This window comes from Amphiprion ocellaris, chromosome 12, assembly GCF_022539595.1.
Source record: "Amphiprion ocellaris isolate individual 3 ecotype Okinawa chromosome 12, ASM2253959v1, whole genome shotgun sequence".
In the NCBI taxonomy this organism is placed as follows: domain Eukaryota; kingdom Metazoa; phylum Chordata; class Actinopteri; family Pomacentridae; genus Amphiprion; species Amphiprion ocellaris.
In genome coordinates this window covers 21,773,294-21,796,491 of record NC_072777.1, presented here as the reverse complement: position 1 = coordinate 21,796,491, position 23,198 = coordinate 21,773,294, and the positions used below count along the sequence as shown (strand labels likewise).

General features: G+C 38.8%; 1 protein-coding gene across 1 annotated transcript in view; it reads right to left on the bottom strand.

The window, feature by feature from the left end:
* Window positions 1-2,965: 2,965 nt before the first annotated feature.
* The window catches only part of opn5 (opsin 5), a 77,027-nt gene continuing 56,794 nt past the window's right edge, over window positions 2,966-23,198 (bottom strand). The window contains exons 4-7 of the mRNA XM_055015658.1: window positions 9,937-10,107; window positions 7,664-7,998; window positions 7,329-7,570; window positions 2,966-4,367 (exon numbers count right to left, since the gene is read on the bottom strand). Coding sequence (XP_054871633.1) covers window positions 4,301-4,367; window positions 7,329-7,570; window positions 7,664-7,998; window positions 9,937-10,107 — 815 coding nt within the window. The 3' untranslated portion in view covers window positions 2,966-4,300. The remainder of the gene's footprint in view (window positions 4,368-7,328; window positions 7,571-7,663; window positions 7,999-9,936; window positions 10,108-23,198) is intronic.

The following is a 23,198-nucleotide window of genomic DNA, read 5'->3' as shown; positions in this document are numbered from 1 at the left end:
TTTGTTAAACCTTACGGATAAAATAACCAGATGGGATTGCTGGTATTTGGATAATCCAAGAAATGGAATGGAAAATGGAAAAATCCAGGTACTTCTACATATTGATGCAAAAATACAGAAAAAAATGATTCTTCCAACCATTTATGCATGAATTTGCAACATTGTGCACAATGGGAGATATTCATAACCAGATATAATAAAGGGGACAGAGAAAAAAATACCTCTCCTATGGTTGAATAATTCAAAACACCCCTACAGAAAGAGTTGGAATTAGTTTCCAGGGCTTGGAGTGGATACTTGTTGAAGTGAAGTCTGCTTTCCTGTCAACATATTCCTCTTGCCTTAACCTAATTTTAATTTTATTGTTAACTTGTAGTTTCACAATATGGAGATATTTCTGCCGACTACAGAGGCCTGAAATACAATGTAAAAGGAGCTCTGGGTGGTGGATGGGCCTGTAATGCATCTGGCTTGACTTTTCCACCAGTGACAGATCAGCAAGAACTGTTATATTTGTATTCACCATTATAGAGATCTTTCCTTAACATTAACCAAGCATATTTGCACTACCTTAACCATAGTTCATCTGCTATAACTGTGATCTCTCCCTAACCTTAACTTTGCTCTGAAGTACAGCTTTGGTCTTTCTGATAAGCTAAAATATAGTCATGAACAAAAGTTTAGATACACTTGTGAAGACCATGTATATCAAGACAATCTTGAGTTTCCAGTGACTCCTATAACTGAAGTCACTTAAACACAAGCTTCTTTGTCACAAAAAGCATACATTTTGGTTCTTTCACAGATGTTTTATCGGTCTACTGGAAATATGACAACATCTGCTGGGCATACAAGTGAATGTAAACTTTTGTTATTGACTGTAAATGCCTCTCAGATACAGCTTTGATTAGAGTAATAACACAAACTTGTGTTTTTTCTCAAAATGCCAAACTTTCTTCAATGGATCACACAAAAGATGTCACTTCTGGTCCCCGGATGGGTTCAGATTGTATTCAGTCATATTCAGAACTTGAGGTTTGAGCAGCTAAAATCGGCTGATTTTCCTGACCTTTAAAAGTTTAGATGCTCTAACTAAAAAGTCTGCATAATCAGATGTGATCCAAGCAGCGGAAACCTGTAGAAGAGAAGCTGATGTGGAAATATCAAGAGGCCTCTGAAGTTCACTTGACAAATGAACTTCACCTGCTGAAGTATTTTCGGAAATGATGATCACACCCCAACATTTCTATGAGCGTAATTAACACGGTTGTGTAATCAAGGACTTTCATTTGGCACCAGACTGCAGTCATTCATCTAGCACATAGTCTTCATCTGTTTGCCTCCACTTTCGGCATGTCTTCCCTGACCTGTGATGTACAGCTACAAGCTGGCTTTTTTCTTTGGAATTTCAATCAGGATTCTTGCCATTCCACCCACTTCATTTCCAGATGACCCTGCTGTTGAACTCTCTGAGCACTAAAGTGGTTCTCTGTACACCAGCAGAGAATTTATCTAGTTAACTCCCCTTCTTTCACCCTTGATTTGATATTAAAAAGCTTGATCAAACAATTTGACAGTGGTGTGGAGTGAAAGTGCAAAAACAGACATGCATGAACAAGCGAAGCACATTTTTGAATATTGCTTATCTTCATTCCAGAAATGTGCATGGACATTAAACACAAAGTTAAAGAACATTTTCATGAATGAGGCCCAAGGTATGTGCAAAAAGTAAAACACTCAACCAAGTAAAATTACAATTCTAGTTTGGAAATTTGCTTGTCTACTTTCTTGCCAGGAGTTGGATGAAAAGATCTTTCAGAGATTCCTGATGGACTGCTCTAATTACACATATTACGCAGGCAAAAATGTTCTACCTTTGTTTAAAAAAAAACATTCTCCAATCTGAGGGTGAGATTACATCTCACCCTCATCAAATTAAAATTTGAGCTTCTCTCAAATGTTGCTTTGATAATGTTCTTTCTTTGTAATTATGGAGCATAACAGGTAATTTTCCACTGCAGGAACTTGAAGGTCATTTTAGGGCGGTGTGTCCCAATCAAACGAACCACGCCTGTACAAAGTCTTTCAGAGCCAGAGAAAAAAAAAACAACCTTTTTTAAAGGTAGATACCACTTTTAGCAAGATGCAAATTGACAATGTGGAATCTTTAAAGATGCATAGAGCTAGGCCTGCTCTTTCCCTCTGCTACCAGTCTTCATGCTAAGTTAAGCTAATTGTTGCCTTGCGGATCTCGACGAAAACACTGATTAAACTCACTACTAAACTTTAAACTCTGCTCTATCAATGTCCTCCTCAAATAGCAGTCTTCTCCCCTCTAACACTGGTTTTATGAACATAAAATTTACCAGTGTGGCTAACATGAAAAACCTCCATTGTTCTATTTCATTTTTGTTCATAGAACTGGAGTTGCAGCCAGAAATATTCATCTTAGTTCTCAGAGTGCTTTTTAATGTATTGTTGGTGTGTTTTCTGTCTGTTATTCATCAAAAGTTTGTTCTTGGTGGGTTCTCCTTATAAATTTTCTAATGTCTGCACCTTACTATGTAAATTGTCTTGACATTGTATGGTACTAACTGTTCCTGCAGTGGAAAGCCACCTAATTGGTATCCCTATCAACATCCTTGAAACATCCATCAAATGTCTCAGCTAACATTATTTGTTACTATATATATATATATATATATATATATATATATATATATATATATATATATATATATATATATATATATATATATATATATATGTATATGTATATATATATATATATATATATATATATATATATATATATATATATACATATATACATACATATATATATACATACACATATATATATGTATATATATATATATATATATACATATATATATATATATATATATATATATATATATATATATATATATATATATATATATACATATATAGCAGTGAGAATTTAAAAATTGTGTGAAGAACATATATTTAAATTTTGCACATATCTATGCTAGTCTTTCCCATCTGCTACCAGTCTTTATGCCAAGCTAAGCTAACAGCTTCTTGGTTACAGCTTCAAACTTAACAGACATCAGGAGATCTTTTCATCTCGCTCTCGGCAAGACAGAAAATAAGCTTATCTCTTAATGCATCCTGGACTAGATGCTGTTAAAAAAAAAAGACAAACCAACAATAAATACATTTAAAATGGTCCCTGAATTAACCATATTTCTTCCTGTGCTCATTGCCACAACTGTAGATACCATCAGAAAGACAGAAAAATGAAGGAGTTGTCTCTGTAAGTAAATATAACATGTATTGCCACTTCTATGCAACAATATACTACATATAAAAGTGTAACAAGAAAGCGTCCTCAGTGCATACCGAATGGAAAGTAAAGTGCACTCAATAAGTGTGTGTTTGTTTTCTTGGTAGCGTCACAACCTTGTAACGAGTCATCTCAGGAATACATAGCTTTTCATCAATGCTGCAAAATGATGACATTCTGTAAATGCAAGGCCACAGCCTTCATTACACTGATGGCGTAACATCTTCTGTGCAGTGTAACAGCTAGTAAGAACAGAAGCAAGTGCGATCCAGTGCCTTTTGATATCATATTAATAAATCTACTCTATACAAGAAACAGGTGTGGGAGTACAAAAGACAACAGCCTGTACAAACAATAAAAATACAACTCTGAGCTTAACAGTTACACCCAAACCTAATCTGAGATGGCTCATAAGATGTGTTTTTAATTTGCAGTTCAGCTTTCAAAACACTGTTGAAAGCACGTGACCTCTGAAAATGTTGTAGAATTTTTCAAAATTGGCAAGCTTTGTATTGAAAAGAAAAAAGAAAGCTCAAGATGTGAATGGACTTTGGTTGGAAACTTCAAGTTTTGGGGTCGAGCCGTCTTGCTGGAACATTGTTGATTCGTAGCATTGGCAGTGTTGGCGTGTCTGTAATACTGAAATATGAAGTCAAGAAACTGACACATCACATCACCTGTATGTTGTAACCACTGCAAAACAACGCAAATCCACAGATTAAGGAAAGCCTCGGGTGGGAAAGATGCGTTTCCGAGGAAGAGGATGCTGGGAGCTGAGAAAAGCACACAGATATGCGACCGAGATGCAAGACTCGGGAACCACCAGCAACGAGGATGAGCGGTTGACGACATCACACCGGATGAGAGGCAGCGTGTGATTGGTTTAGTGTAGGGCACAGGGGGCAGGGAACAAGGCAAGCTGTCCAACGCTGAAGAGGCAAGGAGGTCACACAGTCTAAAGTCTTTGTCTCACATCTCAACGTGAGCTTCTTTGGCTGGTTGTGTGTCCTTTAAAGAGCCGGAGATGGTGTAAAACCTGCAAGGACATGAAAATGGCATGAAACATAGGAAGGGAAATCTTTGTTTTTTTAGCACACAAAGGAAATAATTGGATGTAAACCTCATCAGGAGTCATAAAATGTTCACTCAGTCATAATACATGATAAAAATAGAGCTCATCAGTCATCATTATAGTGTCATTCCACAGTTTAGTGACTCAGAACTGCAATTTGTGTCACTGTCACTTCAGCTACAGCAACTAAAATTAGTTTTTTTCCCACTGGCCTCAACATACTGTGCATAAATTGTGCGAATAAGGTTAAGCATTAACCAATATGATTATTTTTCTTTTTAAAGGCTGATACCAAAGCCAATTATTGGTGATCAAAAAAGACAAATGACCGTTATTTTGAACCAGTATGCATTAAACGTAATGTTTTAACAGACGGCACGTCGTCAAAGAGTACTTCTACTGCATTTCTACTTCATCGAAACCACAATGCAACTTGAGCGTATAATTATTAAGTGCCTCAAGCGGTGATGAGTCGCTTGAGGCACTTCAAAGTTCACACAGCTTCTTTTAGAACTTATAAGACTCTAATGGTCATTCCAGAATCAGAATCCCACGCATCAAATTTTAAATAATCCATGTACAAAATATTAAAACATGCAGTTATTATGTAAATTTACTTGTCCTGAGACCAAATCTAAACTAGGAGAAAACAGTGTTTGAAAATATTTTTTAAAATACCAAAAAAGTCTGGAGCAGTGGGTGGCACAGTGGCGTAGTGGTTTAGCAATTTCACCTTGCAGTGAGAGGATCCCTGGTTCGCGTCCTGGCTTTCCTGAGATCTTTCTGCATGGAGTTTGCATGTTCTACCTGTGCATGTGTGGATTTTCTTCAGATACTCTGGCTTCCTCCCACAGTCCAAAAATATGCTGAGGTTCATTGACTATATGTATATATATATATATATATATATATATATATATATATATATATATATATATATATACATGACTAATGACTAAAAAAATATGTCGATAAGAACAGTAATATGTGGAATTTGGCTGTATTAAAATACAGTTTATGTGAGCACAGTTAGCAGGACAGCAGCTAACATATTTTTATTTACTGTGCCTGCACACATACAATATAGGCTAACTATTACAATATATCATGATAAAAGAGCATAGAAAAGCCAAAACCAGTATATGACCATACAATTAACACATAAAGGAATAGCATCAGAAAATAAGGCTAAACATAGTTTTATGGGTTTCTTATCTGCAGTTCTGCATTTTGTAAACCAAAGTTTAGCACAAGAGACTGACACCGTTGGGACAGAATCGACTGCAGCGGAATGTCGTGCTCACAGTTAAATGAAATGTCAAATAGCCGTCAAAATTGTTTCCACTCTGTTGTCCCCTCAAATAGAACATGTTCAACACTGTTGCCGACAACAGAGGTTTTCATCAAGGCTGCTGTGACAGCTTTCAGCCTCTGATGTCCTCGAGAATGAGATTGAAGTGCAGCACTCAATTATAAGCTCAGAATGACGTTTCACTTTGTTAGGTCAGCAACAGAACAGCACAGAATCTGTCTGACAGCATCACAGTGGCATGCACAAGTTTGATCAATATTTCTGTTCCTGTGAAAGGTTCAATGAGCATAAGATGCCCTGATCACCAGAAGGGATGAAGTTAGGACGAAGTTAGGATAGATGAAAAATTCTTTTTAATATTTCATGCAAGATTAATGTTTTTTTGTTGTTGGGTTTTTGGGGTTTTTTTGGTTTGTTGAGTGAAAAAAAGGGAAAGGCATCAAGCAAAAGTCTGGGCAATACTTGGGGGTGCTATTCATTCTTTCTAGTCTATTCATGCTGTAAGTAACTAAAAATGTAATAATAATAATAATAATAAAAAAAGAATAGAATGTTAGTCTTCCAGGTTTATACACTTTATGTTGACAGACATGAATATTCTGAAGTTTTTTTTGCCCTACAATTCCCAGTACTTGATGTGCTGTAGAAACAGAAAGCTTAATGATGACATGCAGGCCTTGCTGATCAGTGAGGGCTGAACTGTGGCTCATGTGATGCACACCAACCCAAGAGGCATTTTTCACATGCAAACTTCCAAACAAGAACACCGTTTTTTCTGAGTGTTGCAGTGTGACTTCCTGCATGCCAGGAGGATGTCAGCCGGCTCAGTCAGCTGGTTGGTGCTCAGGTGGATTCCAATCTAATTGATCACTTCTGCTGAAATGAATGAGGCACCATTGTGGTAGAACCCCTGAAAATAAAAACCTAGTCCTACCACTGTCTGTGCATTAACCCAGTCGAGTGTCTTATTTCACCCTCTCAACTGGTTAATTTTCCGTACGGAACAGCGCATGACAGATGAGTAGTTCCAGGATTGTTATCCGATTTGAAAGTCTGGGGATTCTTCCAGTCCTTATGTTATTTTTAAAGTTTATTGCTCTGATAAGTGGTGTTATCTTGGTGATTTTTACAAGATTTGGGGGATCAAAGAGTTAATTTGTATAATCTGATAAACATGTTTATTGTACACACCGAAGAAAATGCATCATAAATTTCAAGACACTAAAGATTGAGTTAAAATGCACATAATAAACTATTAGTCACAGAGGTCTTGGTGTCTAAGGGCTTCAGAACAGTTGTCTTGCTTTCCTCAGCTGGTAATCCAGTTTTGCATGTTGCCTCATCATGTTCTGGTTGTCCAGTTTTGACACTGAGATGTGACATGGGTCAACTCTGTGCTGAGAATGAACTAAATCCACTCATTGATAAAGATCTATTCAGCCACTTTCATCAAAGAGCTGACCATTCATAGCAAATATGTGAACAGATTTGGTGGACAAAGGCTGCAAGAATGCAACAAAGATACAAGCAGACAAAGTATCAGGTTGTGATGGCTGCAGTAAACCCACATATGAACTTGGCTGAATGTGTGTATGTATGAAGAGTGGATTTACCTTGACTTTTTAAAATGCCTACGTTTCTTCATGACTTTAAAACAGCAGGATGAACATGAGTTTTTCAGGTCCACGAGCTGGTAGATGATGGGGTTGTACATCGCTGCCGACTTGGCCAGCAACGTAGGGACAACAGACACCGGAATGGGCACCGAGTCTGGCTCGCCAAACGCTGACACCACCGACACCACTGCATAAGGGATCCAGGCTATCAAGAAGCCGGCACAGATCAGCATCGCCACCTGGGAGAAGACACAAAACAGTATTCAGTCCACAGATTTCCGCATTGACATGTCTTATTTTTCTCCGTCCCTTCCCTCCAATGTCTCACCCACCTTTGTGAGTTTCATCTCAAGGTTGTGGCTGTTTTTGATGCGGGCGTCAAAGTGTGAAATTTCCTTTGTGGAGGACTTCACCTTGAAGATGATCATGACGTAGGAGAACACGATGATGCCGGCGGGGAGGACGAGACAGAAGAACAGGATAGCCATGACAAAGCTCTGGCCGGACACGGAGGCCTGAGCAAGCCACCAGTCCAGTGTGCAGGAGGTGCCAAAGGGCTCCGGGGCATAGTTCCCCCAACCGACCAGGGGCATGGTGGCCCAGAAGCCTGCATAAACCCATACGAAGGCCAGGCACACAAAGGCGTGGTGGCGTTTTAGCCATGTGCCTAAGAAAGATAGAAAAAAATAGGACGAATCATGGTGAAGTGGTGAAAGAGACAATAAAACCCAGTTTGTAGACATGACTTTACCTCCAACATTGACCTCCTCCTCAGTATTTGGACCGTATCAATCTTGTCAATCTAAATTTCTGCCCCTTGACCATTATCAAAAACTGCACCTTCTCTAAAATTCCTGATAGAAGACCTCACGCATGGCATCACTGTATCAGGCTGCAGTATACAGTGTATTTTCCAGCAACATGTCCTTTCTCATAAATCACATCTGTCAAACGTAGTCTGCTTCAGTCAGGCGATGACAATGTGCTATTTAAAGAAGATGAGTGTTTAAAGAAAATTTAGCTTGGAGGGATGTAAGTTGTATTTGCCTGCTTTTTTCTCCAATTTCAGCAAGCAGCTGGGGGATTTGTTGCATATATGTTTTATTATATCTGTTGTTAAGGAATGGACTGTCAATATTGCATCAGCAAAACAAAAAGAAAAAGAAGTCTTTACATTACATTTGCAGTGGCAGCACTTTGAACGTTAATTTTTTGGTACAGACTGTCAGCTGCTAAGTTCCATCTGTGAGCACTTCTACGTTTCTGTGCGTTTTGATATGAATCACATGGTAAAACAACAGATGCTGACGTTCTTGTTCTGACAGTCTAGACTTTTACCAACATCAGCAGCACAACCCTTAACAGCTATAAGAGCTAGCCTCTACTCCATTATATAAGAAAATATTATGCAGAAGCTTCACAGTGGCACATAGCAGGTGTTGAAACAAGATGCATGACAGGTACGGACCACTGGCAATCAGCAAGCTACACTAACTAGCCTTGCATGCTTGCTCTTTCTGTCCAGGTGGACAGGTGGAACTTGGCAGCAAAATGGAGCGTCCCAAATGTAACAACTGAGTGAGGCATCATGGAACTTAAGGGACAACAATTGCCAATCAGATGTTCGAAGCTGTTTCTATAAATATGCCCAAAACTGTTTTATAAACTTCTGAAAAATCCAAAGCATAACAGCTGCAGCGATGCTTTCTATACACTGTTTTATTTTTTGGTGATCTGCAACAATATTAACATTGACTGCCACGTATTGAGTTTTTGCCAGCCTTTCCCTACCTACTCTTTATGTGCCTGTCATACAGGGTGCAAATGAAAACATGCTGCTCCGAGACTGTGCTCAGTCTGCTGTAATCAACCTGCAACCTGAGCACCAACCAGTGTGAACAACTGTCCAGCATATTTGCTTCTCATTTTCAGGCTTCAGTGAGTTCTGCTGTGGCAGCTGAAGCAGGAAAAGAGTCAGGAAGAGACAGCTGTAGCAGATGAAGAGAGAGGAGGACTGCCAAAATGGATGTCTGTGTCTTTCAGCTATTTGTTACTAAACAGAATGAAGATTTCTGCAGAGGAGCTTCTTCTATGTGGTGCTTAATTTAAAAAAGTGTAAGTGTTCCTCCTCTCCTCATCAGCTATTGCCACAAATACAGTCTAATTATGTGGGAAACACTGCTGCAGTATTATCGTTTACATGCCCCTACACAAAAATCAAAAGGACCTTAAATTTCAGATTTCCTGATGTTACCTTAATATTTCTTGGTTCTCAAGTGTATAGTATGAATTGAAAAACAGAATATGATCAGGGCAAAATAGGACAAAACATGTTCTATTTAACAGAAGCACATCATTATAAACACATAAGAGGAGTACAAAGAGCCTCTGTAGTCCTTGAAGGAGCACTAGTTGTAATCTTTCTAATTTGTAGGTACAATTGCTTTAATTTGATAGTATAATTATTTTAATAGTTAGGAATGAATTTTCCTGTCATAGGGTTGGATCTAAATTGCAGACAGTTCAATATTTTTCATTAAAGAAAGCAAAACCATACACATTCAGGGCTTTTGGCAAAAAAAAAAATGGATGGTTCCTGCCGTACCGTATCGGAGATGGCAGATCTTGAGGTATCGATCCAGGCTGACCACCGTCATCGTGATGAGGCTCCCGCAGCCGAAGAAGAAACCCGCCCACCCGTAGAACCGACAGCCCTCCCAGCCGAACAACCAGCGGTGGGAGAAACTAGATACAACAAAAAAGGGCTTTCCTGTCACTGCAAGAAAGCAAAAAGGGGGGAAAAACAAGACAAAAAGGAAGAGGAAGAAGATAAAAGACAAAGAGGCATGAAATGATAATGGAGGAAGAGGACACGTGGGAACAGGAAGAGGATGAAATAAAGAGGCAGAGTTGGAATGGGGTTGGAGAAAGTCGATATTTGGAGTTAGAATTTCATTGCAAATCATCCTGTGATATACATGAGTACAACTCTTTGCCCACAGATAAATGTGTGGTTTATTCTACATAAACACTTGCATTTTCATTACATTCATTCTTCAAACTGTATAGTTGATTCAGAGTCGCAACAGAAACTATAAACTTCCTCCAGCTCCTCCTGGGGGACCTCGAGCTGTTTCCAGACCAGCCGGTGACTGGGTCAGCTTTTGTTTTTTGATAGATAAATTCAAGGTTGGTTTCTGATTGACATTTCCATTTTGGACCCATTCATTCTTCAGCACTTACACATCCCTCAATTAACATTTAATCTGTCCTTCTTAGTGTAGTTTCTGTTAGATCCACGCAGGTATGTAAGAGTAGCTTGACATTTTTTAACTTTATTTACTTACAGATGGTAAAAACTGAACTTAATTCAAGATTTGTTGAGGGATTCAAAAGGATTTAATAAGAGGATTGTGTTAAGGGACACATTTTGAGCTAGTTTCTGAACCAATAATTGGCAGCCTAAGCATCACTAAATGATTAATCATTCCATGCTCTATCAAATTATGTCACGTGACATGATCCGCTTTTATGGCTTACACAACTACTCATTGGACTACATTAATGCTGCTGTAGCATGCTGCAATTTATTTACAGAAAGAAAGATCTAGTCAGTAGACATCAAGCATCACTGGAAGCTTTCTCATGGTGGCACTTTACCAGTTAAAGTCCCACAATGGTTTCTGCATGCCAACACAAAACAGCCAGTAGTTAGACTGATTGCCTCCCTGGGTCGCTAAAGTATCAAACAGTAACAGGCTCCACCTAGTGGCACAACCAAGTACTACAGCTAATCTACAATACATTTTTGGATACGCAAGTCCTTAGTCTTCTGCCATATGGGGTAATATATTTTGAATTAAGTTATTAACAATTACTAATCGATTACAGATTAATCCTTAACATCCCTAATTGGGATTCAGTAAAAGGCTATCAAACTCTAACCCCATTATACTGTTTATTTAGAGGTGGTAAGGAATTATAAAACAAGCACATATGGGAGTTTCAATCAAAATAGTTCACCCACCTTAACCTGGAAGACACCCTGGTGGTATAAATTCATGAAAATGTTAACGAAAGTCACCTATCTAAATAATTTTAGAGAGCATAATTGAAAGCATGCCAATGCTAGTAACAACAAGTTTCTGGAAATGTCCATAAACAAAATTCTCCCAGTCCCAAACTCTCTCTCTGTCAATCTCTCTTTTAGCCCATTCACCATTGCAAAAGCTCTCAAGTTTATTGAGTTTACATGCTCCCAAGTTGTTTGCTTGGATTCACATCTGGCGACAGATGTGAATCTAAAGATGTTTCTGGAATGACCCCCGAGCCAAAATTAGGTTGACCTGGAAGTATTTTTGGGATCATTGTCTTGCTAGCAAGTGCAATAATTTCAAGGTTCAGTCTACAAACGTATATGGTCATAGTCTTAAATATGGCTGGGTATATCAAGAAATCAACAATACTAGCAAAATGAACACATTTGCCAGCAAAACACCTGAATGGCATGATGCTACCACCTCCATGCTTGACAGTTTGGGTGGTATTCTTGTTGTGACAATGGCCTTGCCCTTCTTACACCAGACATACTACTGATTCAAAGGTCCAAACTGTTTTATTTAGTCTCATCACTTGTTGAGTTCTTAGCACAGTCTCCAAGAACTCTACATGCCTGTCCATTTTGTTTTTTGCATATTGAAAATGACTGACTGCTTTTTTAGTGTTGCTGTACTGTGAGAACCACAGAGGTTTGCTACTTCTAATTTTGCGCATGATGCTCTCAGCTGGATGTCTACTTGAAAAAGCATTGTGAAATCTTTTTGGAACTATTTCCTTTTAATAACATTGAGTGATTGTTCTTTCTCTAAATTCTTCCAACAGTTCATTTAGCTCTGCCATGTTTGCTGCTCAGCTTGAACAGCTGTATAGGCAGGATTTTACAATTTTCACAGCAGATACAAATACAGTGTCATACATTCCTCCCAAAATTAACTGCATTGCACAAAAACTGGTAGCCTTAAGTAAAATTAAACAGATTATAAACAACAACAACAACAAAAAAAAAAAACAGCAGAAGTGCGTATTTAGAACATGCTGCATTTAAAAATAAAAAACCCACTACTCAGAAAGATGGCACATTGTAATTATATACTCAGCAGTGGTTTAATAATTGTAATTGCAACTGCAACTGTATAATTAGGCATGAGTGCTGCAAGTTGTAATTAGAGCCCATGTACTGGCATAAAAATGCATTGACATATATGTTTTCCAGTATGCACTAATATGAAAACTATGAAAACACAGAAAAGAACACAGAAAAACAATGCTTGGGGTAATTTAATAGTTATGCCATCAAACAGTTTGTCCAACAGCACATGCTTCAACTTCATTTTTTACAATCCTTTGCAGCATATGTAGCAGAGAATGTATCACAGCTGAGCAGATGGTGGTGCGGAGTCATGTGGTGTCTTCATGTGGTAAGCTGCACACTAGTTTGATATTTACATTTCTGAAAAGTCAATAAACAACCCTATGATTTTCTCCTCTTAAAATTACTATTACACACACACACACACACACACACACACACACACACACATATATATTGCCTGATGTACGTAACTGTATTTTTTACTCTTTAAAAATCAGTGCCGACATCTGCCCTATAATAAGTGGGAAAGCATGTGACAGCTCTTGTGACAACCTATGAGCTCCTCTTTCCTGAAAAACATAAAAGTAAACAACAAAATGGAGGGAAAGAAACACTAATGCTGACCTAAATACAAAATAAAAGAGGCGATTCTTGCAAGAAACCTTCCTTGAAATATACACTACTTAATATGAAAGTGTCAGTTTTATGGTAGCTCGTGTATTTTCATGAGATTTGCCTCTCTGTTTGTGGTGGAAATACCCTTCAGACACAACAAGGCCTATTGAGCTCAGTACAAAGTGCCAGAGTATTCCCACAGTGACTCCCCAACTTTTGTGTCCAAAGTAGGCCCACTTCCTGGAGGGCTGCACAGGCCAAGAGCCATGTGGCATGCCAGGCCTCAGGCAGCATAGACAGGATAAAAATTAAAACCTCTTGGCAAGATTGCAGACATGATTAGCCAAATGTTTCTTGGAATCACTGAAAGCCTAGCAGGGGATGTACGCAGACTTCCACACAGTTGCTCACATATTCTGAGGCTGAACAGCATTTACAACAAATACACCATTTACATATTGTGAGTCACTGCAATAACTTCAGCCTCTACAAATCAGGCAGAAATGGGAAAAACGATTGTGGTGAGATTTGCTTTTTGTTGATGGATTGGGTGAAGGTAAATGGAAATTTAAAAAAAAAAATCATCTTCAAAGCGTCACAAATGCTCACACCAAATTTCACTGAAGTGAGGAACTTCAGTTTATCAGGAGTGCTGCTCAAGAGGAGATATTGGCCTGACTGTAGTGGCGGTCAATTCTTTGAATAATTCCTGAGGAAATGCATATTCAGATCTCATATAGTCATCAAGATGACTCGCTCTTGACCGAATGAACGGCCTCATAATCTTTAGATCCTGTTGGGCAAAAACTAATTTTAGTAATGGAGAATATTCATAATGTTAATGTGTTTGGCTTGATCCGGAGAGTGTCTGATCTGGATTGTTTAGTGGGCTTTTGGCAAGCTAAGGTTAATGTCAGCAACACAGCTTTCACTGTTACCTTAAAGGATTCTTACAGGAATCCTGTCTTGAATGACAAAAACATATGAAATATATTACTCCGAGAAATTCTAGTTTTTACTTACTATATTATTTCGATGATGATCAGGAAGAGCCACCATGTGCTGGTAAGACTCACTAAAAGGCCTAATGAGAGAACAGGTAAATCAGGTAGGATTAGTGATGATTAAAGAACGGAGTATGCATGTATTACGCAAGGTATACAACATGTAAGTACTTTTCAATTAATTTATTTTCAGTTATGTAATTTCAGTTAAATAACATCGAAGAAAAAATACAATGCATGCATGCTTTAAGGACTTTCTTTCGTTTCGATCATGCTATAAGACTGAACAAAATCCCCCCTTAATGGATAGTCAGTGAGTTATCTGTGAGTTAATGGGCTCCCACCAAAGTCTTTTAACCCGACAGCTTCAACAGTTGTCTTCACTTAATATCACTGTCTTCAGTTAAGGCCATCCTTTAGTCCCAGAACACCACATAACAGCCGCATGAATACCACAGGAAGCAAATGTATCACTGCCTGCAGGTACTAACGTAAACACTGGTGTTCAAAGAAAGTGCATCAACCAGGAACAACTAACCTGGTGTGTTAGATTAATAATTAGCATCACAAATAGAAATATACCATGAACCATGTTTAATAACAGTTAAGGCAAGCTAGCTAATGCTTAAACTAAAAATATTCCAAGTTGCGACCTTCATAGAACAGCTTTGGGTAACAATATTTACGGCTGAATGTTAGAGGAATAGTTCAAGTTGCTTCACTTGATCTTTTTTTAATTTTATTTTTTTATTGGGTTTATTTTTAGGAACAGATACATATTAGGACAACAACACTCGACAAAGGGAGGATCCATCTCATGACAAAGTTATACACATGTATATGTAAGTTCACCTGTACATAAACAAAATAATAATTATAACAAAAATGAATAATACAAATTAAAATTATTTTTAAAATGGGCTAATAACTTCATTGCTTTTGCACATCTATTCTTGATCGGATCTGAAAATATACTTTAAAACATTACTAGTTTTATATGAAATCAGGCCTAACAGTTGGCACATGGGTAAGTAATCTTGACCTGTTTTCCTCACATATGTTAAGTTGATTTCTTAATTTAAATGTTATTTTTTGCCATTGTGTATATATTGTAAACCAGATCAATCCACTCATTTATGGTTGCCGTATCTTTTTTAAACAATTTCTAGTCAAAGTCTTCTTACATGCCACTAACAGCACCCTTAACAGGTATTTATCATTCTTGACACAATTAATATGTTCAAAATCACACAGGTACATCATTTTTAAGTCAAAAAGAAAACTGCCTCCAGGACCCCGTGAATACTTTGCCAAAATGGAGCTACAGAGGGACAGTTCCAGAAAATATGGAAGTGATTTGCCACAGTCTCTCCACACAATCTCCATCAGGTAATCTGATTGGAATATAAAAAGTAACACTATCCTATAATAGGAAACGACAAAACTTGATTTAAATGGTATAAAATTTCATATTAAAAATGACTCATCTGCGATTGTGCACACCTTAACCAATTTATTTCTGAGACTACAATATACAATATATATACTCAAGAACTGCCCAATGTTGACTTCCAACTCATGGAACATGAAGGAGAACGTGTTCGGAATGTAGATAGCATTGGAATTTGGGTTCAAGACAACAAAGATTATTTGATGGCTCTAAAGGTTCTGGGAGTGAATGTGTCAGAGTAGAACCTTCAATACCTGAATCGGATGTAGTCATATGCAAAACTTAAAGTTAATGAAAGATTAACTGCATTTACATCAGAAATGCATAGTTGCTATATTTTTAGGGTGACAGCGGATAGAATATGTAAGAATTGAGGGATTGGCTCAGTTTCGATACAAAAGAAACACTTGGATTATTTTGGTGGAAATATTTTTGATTATTCTGAGTAAAACAGTAGGAATGAATGTAGATTTTAGTTAAGTTCCTGCTCATGTTAAATGTGGAGGTTAATGAAAAATCCAACAGGATTGCAAAGCGAGTGTTGATATTAAAGGACTGTGAAATAATGAGAGCTCCCTTTGGAAAAGGTGAGACCAAATCATTAATAAGACACCCAGTGAGGGATTCATGGCAGAAGAAGTGGGACACAGATATCAAAGGGAGACACTATGACAGTCCACAGAAATCAATTAAGGTTAAGTCTGTCAAAGAAAAATGCAGAGGAGAGAAATTTTTGGGGTATTTTTTTTTAAGCTTGAGACTAGAATATATTGGATTGAAGCCTAACCTTTATTCAATGACAAAATGTATATGAGATAAATATGAGTTTTGTAATGTTCTTAAGAATGTAGAGCATGGGGGGGGGGGCAATTTTGGTCATTTTATTTTGCCAACACTGTCTTCTTGAGAATTTAATTCAGTAATAAACCTATAAAGTGCAATTCAAAGTGTGCACTACTAGGAACTGGTGGTTCATGTATTGATGTATATAATACAGATGTGCACATGGACAACTGTGGATATCCACAGACATGTAGTTGTTGTTATTATAGCAGTTTTAAAGTCCAAGTGAGTCCACTTTGAGGACTCCGTAGCATACATATGCAGTAGGTTGCATCTTTGTGTTCCATACAAACACACCCTGTCAAGCACCGCAATAAGAGCGTACAACAGATCTTGCAAATGTGCATTTTATTACTATTGATAGTAGCTTTTAACCTGTTATTTATCTTTTTTACTGTCTATGGATGTGTCTGAATGTATGTCACATACCGTGGGCTGCTGGACACCTGAATTTCCCCTCTGAGGATTATAAAGTATTGTTATCTTTACGAGCACTGCTGACTTTGTAAAGTAAACACTAAAGAGCAAATCAAATGACATCAAGCTTTACTGTCATCATGGCAAGATAAGAGAGCGTTTCCACAGGATCCAATAAGGTGCAGATGTGTGTGCTGATGGGGAGAGAGGCTTTTTTCAGCTTCCTCAGGAAATGCAGTCTGTGCAGGGACCGTTTGAAGGTTGCTGAGGTGTTCTTATTCCAGCTATGGTATTAAATGCTGAGCTGAAATGAACATACAGGATTCTGGCGTAGGTGTCTTTATGGTCCAGATGAGCGATGACAGAGATATTGCATCCTCTGTGGAGTGGTTGGGATGGTAAGTGAAAGAATAAAGATAAAGATTGGGCTACATGCAGATGTGTGTAGACCCTCACAGACATAGAATGTATAATACCGTCCTGAGAAGCAAGCAAACAGCACATAGCTGCAACAACTGTGAAATACAAGCCAGAAGAAGCTATTAAGTTACTCTCACCAGCCATAAAACATGTGGACAGGCCAAAATTTCAGTATATGTTTGCTGAAAGAAAGGACTTGCTCCTGCAGTGTTCTAATGGTGCCTCTGCTCATCACTGCAGAGTTGGTCCAGACAGTGAAGGCTAGTTAGCAGGCCTATAAGTCAGAATACAGTCAAGACAGTCCACAAACCTAAAGTTTTCCTGTCACAGTTACAGCTGCAGATCTGAAAAAGTAAAATTTGGGTCTCCTAGGTTTGCAACATTGTGTGAAGAACAGATGAACCCATTTGTCAGAGTTAACTTGAACATGTATGTTTAGGGCAAATTGTGCAGGGGTGTTCATTAGTGTTGCAGTCGAGACCACCTAAGCCGAGACCAAGACATGGCCGAGACCAAAGCGAGTTAAAATGCGGTCGAGTGTGAGACAAGACCGAGATCTTCAAAAAGTGGTCTCTAGATCGGTCTCAAGTATTGCACAGAAAAAATCCAACAAAAATCCTTCCTGCTTTTCTACAGAGAAGATGAGTGTTCACATATGAACATCTGATCAATATATTTGAAAGCCTCATCTAACACCATCAAACCCTTTTATAAAAAGTGTCACCTCAAGGATACGTCACCAATTAACAGTTGCCAAAATCAAATCAAAGTTAAACTGAATCGAGTGAACCATTTTGTTTTCAGTCTGGTGTGTCTGTAAAAAAGCACCTCATACTGTTCTGAACATGGCATGTTTCTCAGGTACTTCAATGCTTTGCTGCAGGAATCAAAGACTTGCTGGTCTAAAGAGACTTGATGAGCGAAAGAGGTGGACCAGCTTCCATTTGTCATCATTCATCATCTCAGCACAAAGATCTGTCTTTGAAATAACCAGCAGTATTAGCATTTTATATGCAAACATGAAAGGTTCAAGGGTGACAGATGCAGGTGCACATTACGTTTAAATTGCAGTGGCCAAGGAAGAGAAAAAAGCATATACCTTCTTCAATCTTAGTAACCTCTTTGTGAAAATCAGAAACTACACTTTGCACTCCTGTAAACTGAGGCCTTTTTCACCATTGTTACAGCAAAAAACACACTACACATAAGCTGCCAGTGATATATAACCGACTGTTGAATGAAAGGGGCTTTTTATCAAAGGACTTTACATTCTAAACGTCATTCACTGTATCTGCAAACTTGTCTGCACCTACTTATATCATTTGCACATCCAGGCACATTCTCATTTACACATTCTGTTCATTTGCACATTCTGTTTATTTGCATATTTCTGTATCACTCTTGTATATTCTGTTGATTTTTAGGGTCCGAGCACCGAATGGTGCGGGGACCCTGTTGAAACCCATGGATTTCTTTTTCTCATTCTTCATCATCCTCTTCTTGCTTTTGTTTTTTTTTTTACCATTTTTTGAAACGCAAATTTGAAGACCTAAAACTATTCAAAAACGCGTGAAAATTTGCACACGTCAGGACCGGCAAAAAATTTTACATTTAAGGGGAATTACATAGCTGTGAGTCAAAACGGCTCAATAACGCCACCTAGAAAATTTCAAACAGGAACTACGGCCAGTACATGTCACCTACAACTACCAAATTTGATAGGCATATGCAGCATGTCAGACTGAACAAAAAAGTCAGTGACAGCCATATCCTAAACCTCACAGGAAGTCCGCCATTTTGAAATGACTGTTTGAAATGTCATGATTTTTGCTCATTTTCCAGAGCTATAAACTCAAAGGGTGTAACTCCAAATCACCTCAGATTTGGCCAGTGATCAAACAGACAACAGTGATCAAAAGTATCAAAATTGCCGTGGCGGCCTCTGGAAATTTGATCCTTTGCCATGAAACATCAGGTGCTGTGTAAATGCCCTGAACATGCTCCAATCTGCCTGAAATTTTACGTGTGATCAGTGTCCTGCCCTGATCACATCCATATGATGAAATACATTCACAATTATAGCGCCACCTGTTGGCAACAGGAAATGCCATTTTTTACACTTTGATGTACTAGTGTTAGCCCGTTGCCCATATTCATCTCAAATGTGATGACATAAGCCTGAACATGTTGATGATGATTCATGGAGAAAATGGTGACTTGTCATCAAAAGGAGTGTCTGTGACAGCGCGGCGAATTTCGATGTCTCGCCATGACTACTGAAGTGTTTATATCTCAGCTGCACATCATCCAATCTGCCCCAAACTTCATATGACGGACAACAGTCCAGGTCTGAACACATCCACACTCATAAATTTAGAAATATTCGTAGTGCCACCTATTGGCAATAGGAAGTTATTGTCATTACATTTGCAAGGATGAGGTGGAGGTGTCGTGGGTTTGAGAAGTTTGTTTATTGTGGAGAACAGTGTCTTTGGGTTGCTGGAGCCACAGTGTATGAGGTGGGGGTAGAAGGTTGTCCAGGCTGCGTTGAGAGTATTCTTGTATTGTTGCCGGTAGTCTGAGTAGGCCTGGAGGTGAACTGTTAAACCAGTTTTCTTGGACAGTCTTTCAAGCTGATGCTTTCGGTATTTCATGTTGTGAAGTTGTGGAGTGTACCATGGGGCTGAATGTGTGAAGGAGACAGTTTGGGATTTAATAGGGGCCAGCTGGTCAAGACAGGAGGAGAGAGTGTGGTTGTAGTAGTTGATAAGCTCGGTGGGATTATCAGTAAGTGGGGGAGGGAAGGCAGATATACGAGTGGTGAGGGAGGCTGAGAGGGCAGAGGGAGTGATGGACTTGAGATTTCTGAATTACATTTTGTGCTTATCTTTTGGGAGGGGGGCGGGAATGTCAATGTCCATGGTGATTGCCAGGTGGTCGGAGATATGGAAGTTGAGGCTGGAGAGCTGATGAAGAGTGAGACCAGTAGAGCAGACCAGATCCAATGTGTGACCACGGCTGTGGGTGGGGAAGTTGATATGCTGTGTGAAGTAAATTCTATGGCAAATTTACAGTTGGTGTTGTCGATGTGGATATTGAAATCTCCTAGGAGGAGAACGGATGACGATATGGCACAAAGCTGGGTTAGAAAATCAGAAAGGTCAGAAGGGAAGGATGGATGTGGCTTGGGGGGGCGGTAGATGATGGCAGTGATCAGGGGAGTTGGACCAGATAATTTAAAGGAGAGATGTTCAAAGGTGCTAGCTGCAGAGGTGGAGATGGTGGATATTTTAATGTCCTTCCTGTATATCACAGCAACACCACCATCCCGCCCCACAGGACGAGGTTTGTCGATGTATGAATTAGAGGTCGACCGATATATCGGCTGGCCGATATTTTGGGCCGATATATGGACTTTTTTCAATATCGGCCATCGACCGATATTTACAAATAAAAAGCCGATTTGTGATCAGGCACCCGTATGGGCAGCTGCCGCGACCGCTTTTCCCTTAGAAGGACCCCCGGCACTCAGAGAGCGGAGCATGAGCGGAGCGAGTGAGCCAGGCAACAACAAGCCTCGCTCCACACCTGCTTATTTGGTAATAAAAAAAAAAAAACAGGTAAGAGATTTGTTTCTTGGTAAGAGAGAAAATGCAATGTTGATTTAGCCTTTAAAAGTCTTTACTGTGCGATCATCAAACTGTAAAATTTAGCCGTTTAAGTTTTAGCGTCAGCCTCAGGCATACAATTCCAATTAAGGACAATTTTGGGGTCCGATTTGGTCATAAAACCATAAAATATGTGTAAAAGTTAAAAAGTTACCGGCGAGCAGCCTCAGCCAGATGCGCCAGCGTTCACTCGTCTTATTTTATTTTATCTGCACTTTATACCCTATCCTAATATTCTGTGTTGTCTTATTGTTCACCCCTTTACTGAATATCCATGCCGGTGTAACAACTTAATTTCCCTCTGAGGATTAATAAAGTCAGTCTAAGTGTAAGCAATGGATTACTTGATTGCACTCCAGTGAAGAATAGCACAAGATGCACAAGAAGAAAATCTGAAAAAGCAGATGTAAAAGCACAACAAAAAAACATCCTGATTTTAACCCATTGAGACCTGACTTCACTTGAAGCCCCAGAGCCAAACAAAATTAGCGTACAATGACTATGAGTCAGTGAGGAGTTAGACCTTTTAAACACACATACACACACACACAAGGAACATTTCAGAACATTAAGTTTTCATCCAAAATTAATTTGGAGTCATATGTTCTGGCAAAGACTCTTTGATCTTGTTTTAGAGTTTCTGGCTGTTTAACTAGAATAGCTCCACTAACTGTGTACACCAACTAACCACTAACTTTGTCTGCATTTCATTTTCAGCAGGAAGTGTACAGTGCAGTTTACCAGAGCTTTATCTCTTACAACAGCTGCTGCTGGTGGAGACAAGGCTGCTGAGATGATTTTAACTCAACCAGCCTTTGAAGCCCCAAAGATATTTTTAAAATACAGGCTTGTTTCAAATACAAATAAGACCAAGTCAATAGTATTCTCCACATCTACCACCCTACCATAAAAGCTCTAAATTGCTCCCATATCACTGTTTCTTTGTATACAAAGTAATAAGTAAATGGCTTAACAGCAAACAGTCACTCAAGATTTCAACATCTGACCTATAAATTAGGTCTCACAAAGCTTTCAGTCTTCTCTAAACCGTTAAACCATCGTTTACCTCATTCAGATCTAGTCTACACTTTATTATACAGATATTCTGTACTGTCACGTTGCCCTCTCATGAACATGCAGCCTGAAAAAGTTGCGTATTTCTTGTTCTCTTATCTCTATTTAATCGATGTCAACAAGTCCACCAGATCAAAATAAGTTTGCGACTGAAACCACGATATTTTAGTGGTGTTAAGAGTCTGAAAACAGAGCCCTCCTTTGTATTCCCTCTATCAGTTCTGGATAAAGAGACTAGGAATGTTGGAACCAAAGTGAATCATGAGTTTCCAGACTATTCCAATTCTGGGTTTCTTGGGATGGTGACAAACTATGAGGTTTTGTACATATTTACTGTTCCTTCTTTGATATTGCCTCATGAAGTCAATGGAGTTGTGCAGACATATAGATGAACATCGCAAATACCAGTCAATGAAGTCATCATCATCTTCTAGGATTAGACTTAGCTAAAATAAGAAAGTAGCAAGTAAGGAAATAGATCACACAGATTGTACACAGATTGAGTGTTATTGTTGATGAAGGCATAAACATCTGAATCATGCAAACCATACATTAACAGTATTGTAGTTACTGCTGTCAACCATGTGTTAATGTGCGCAGTAAATGTGAGGGTGAAGCCCTTAAAATAGAACCCTGAATCACTGAGATGCAGTGTAACATACTGTAGGCAAACTGTCAAGCTGTCACATCAGGAAAGCATTTGAAGGTCTGAAAGCAAACAACAGACTCCAAGTTATTCCAGTCAAGTTTTAGGAGATTTTGACCAAGTTAGATTGCGTTTGTGTTTTATTCCTCCAGTAGAGTTCCAGAGTCTAGGAGAATTAATGCCAAGAAACACTGAAGCCACTTCGGCTGCACATGGTTGCCCCAGCACCTTATTAAGACACTTTTTTGTCTATTTGTTACCTAACTGCAGGTCATTAGTGCACCAAGGCATTGTGACCTTTAAGACGGTACCCAACTGATGGAAAGACTCACTTTGGAATAAGATTCCTCATTTATTCTCAGTCTGACAACGTCATTCTTTGAAATCACAAGGCAGACAGAAAATGAAAAACATGTACTGTGAGCCAGGACTACTGTGAAAAGTAGCTGCAGGGGAAACACATGGGCGGACAACCCGACTCTGTTCACTTTCAGGGCACACGTGTTCCCTGTTGACTTAGCTGGCTTGTGTCTGCAGAGAGTGGGGCAATCACAGGTCAGCATCCCAAGCTGATGTGT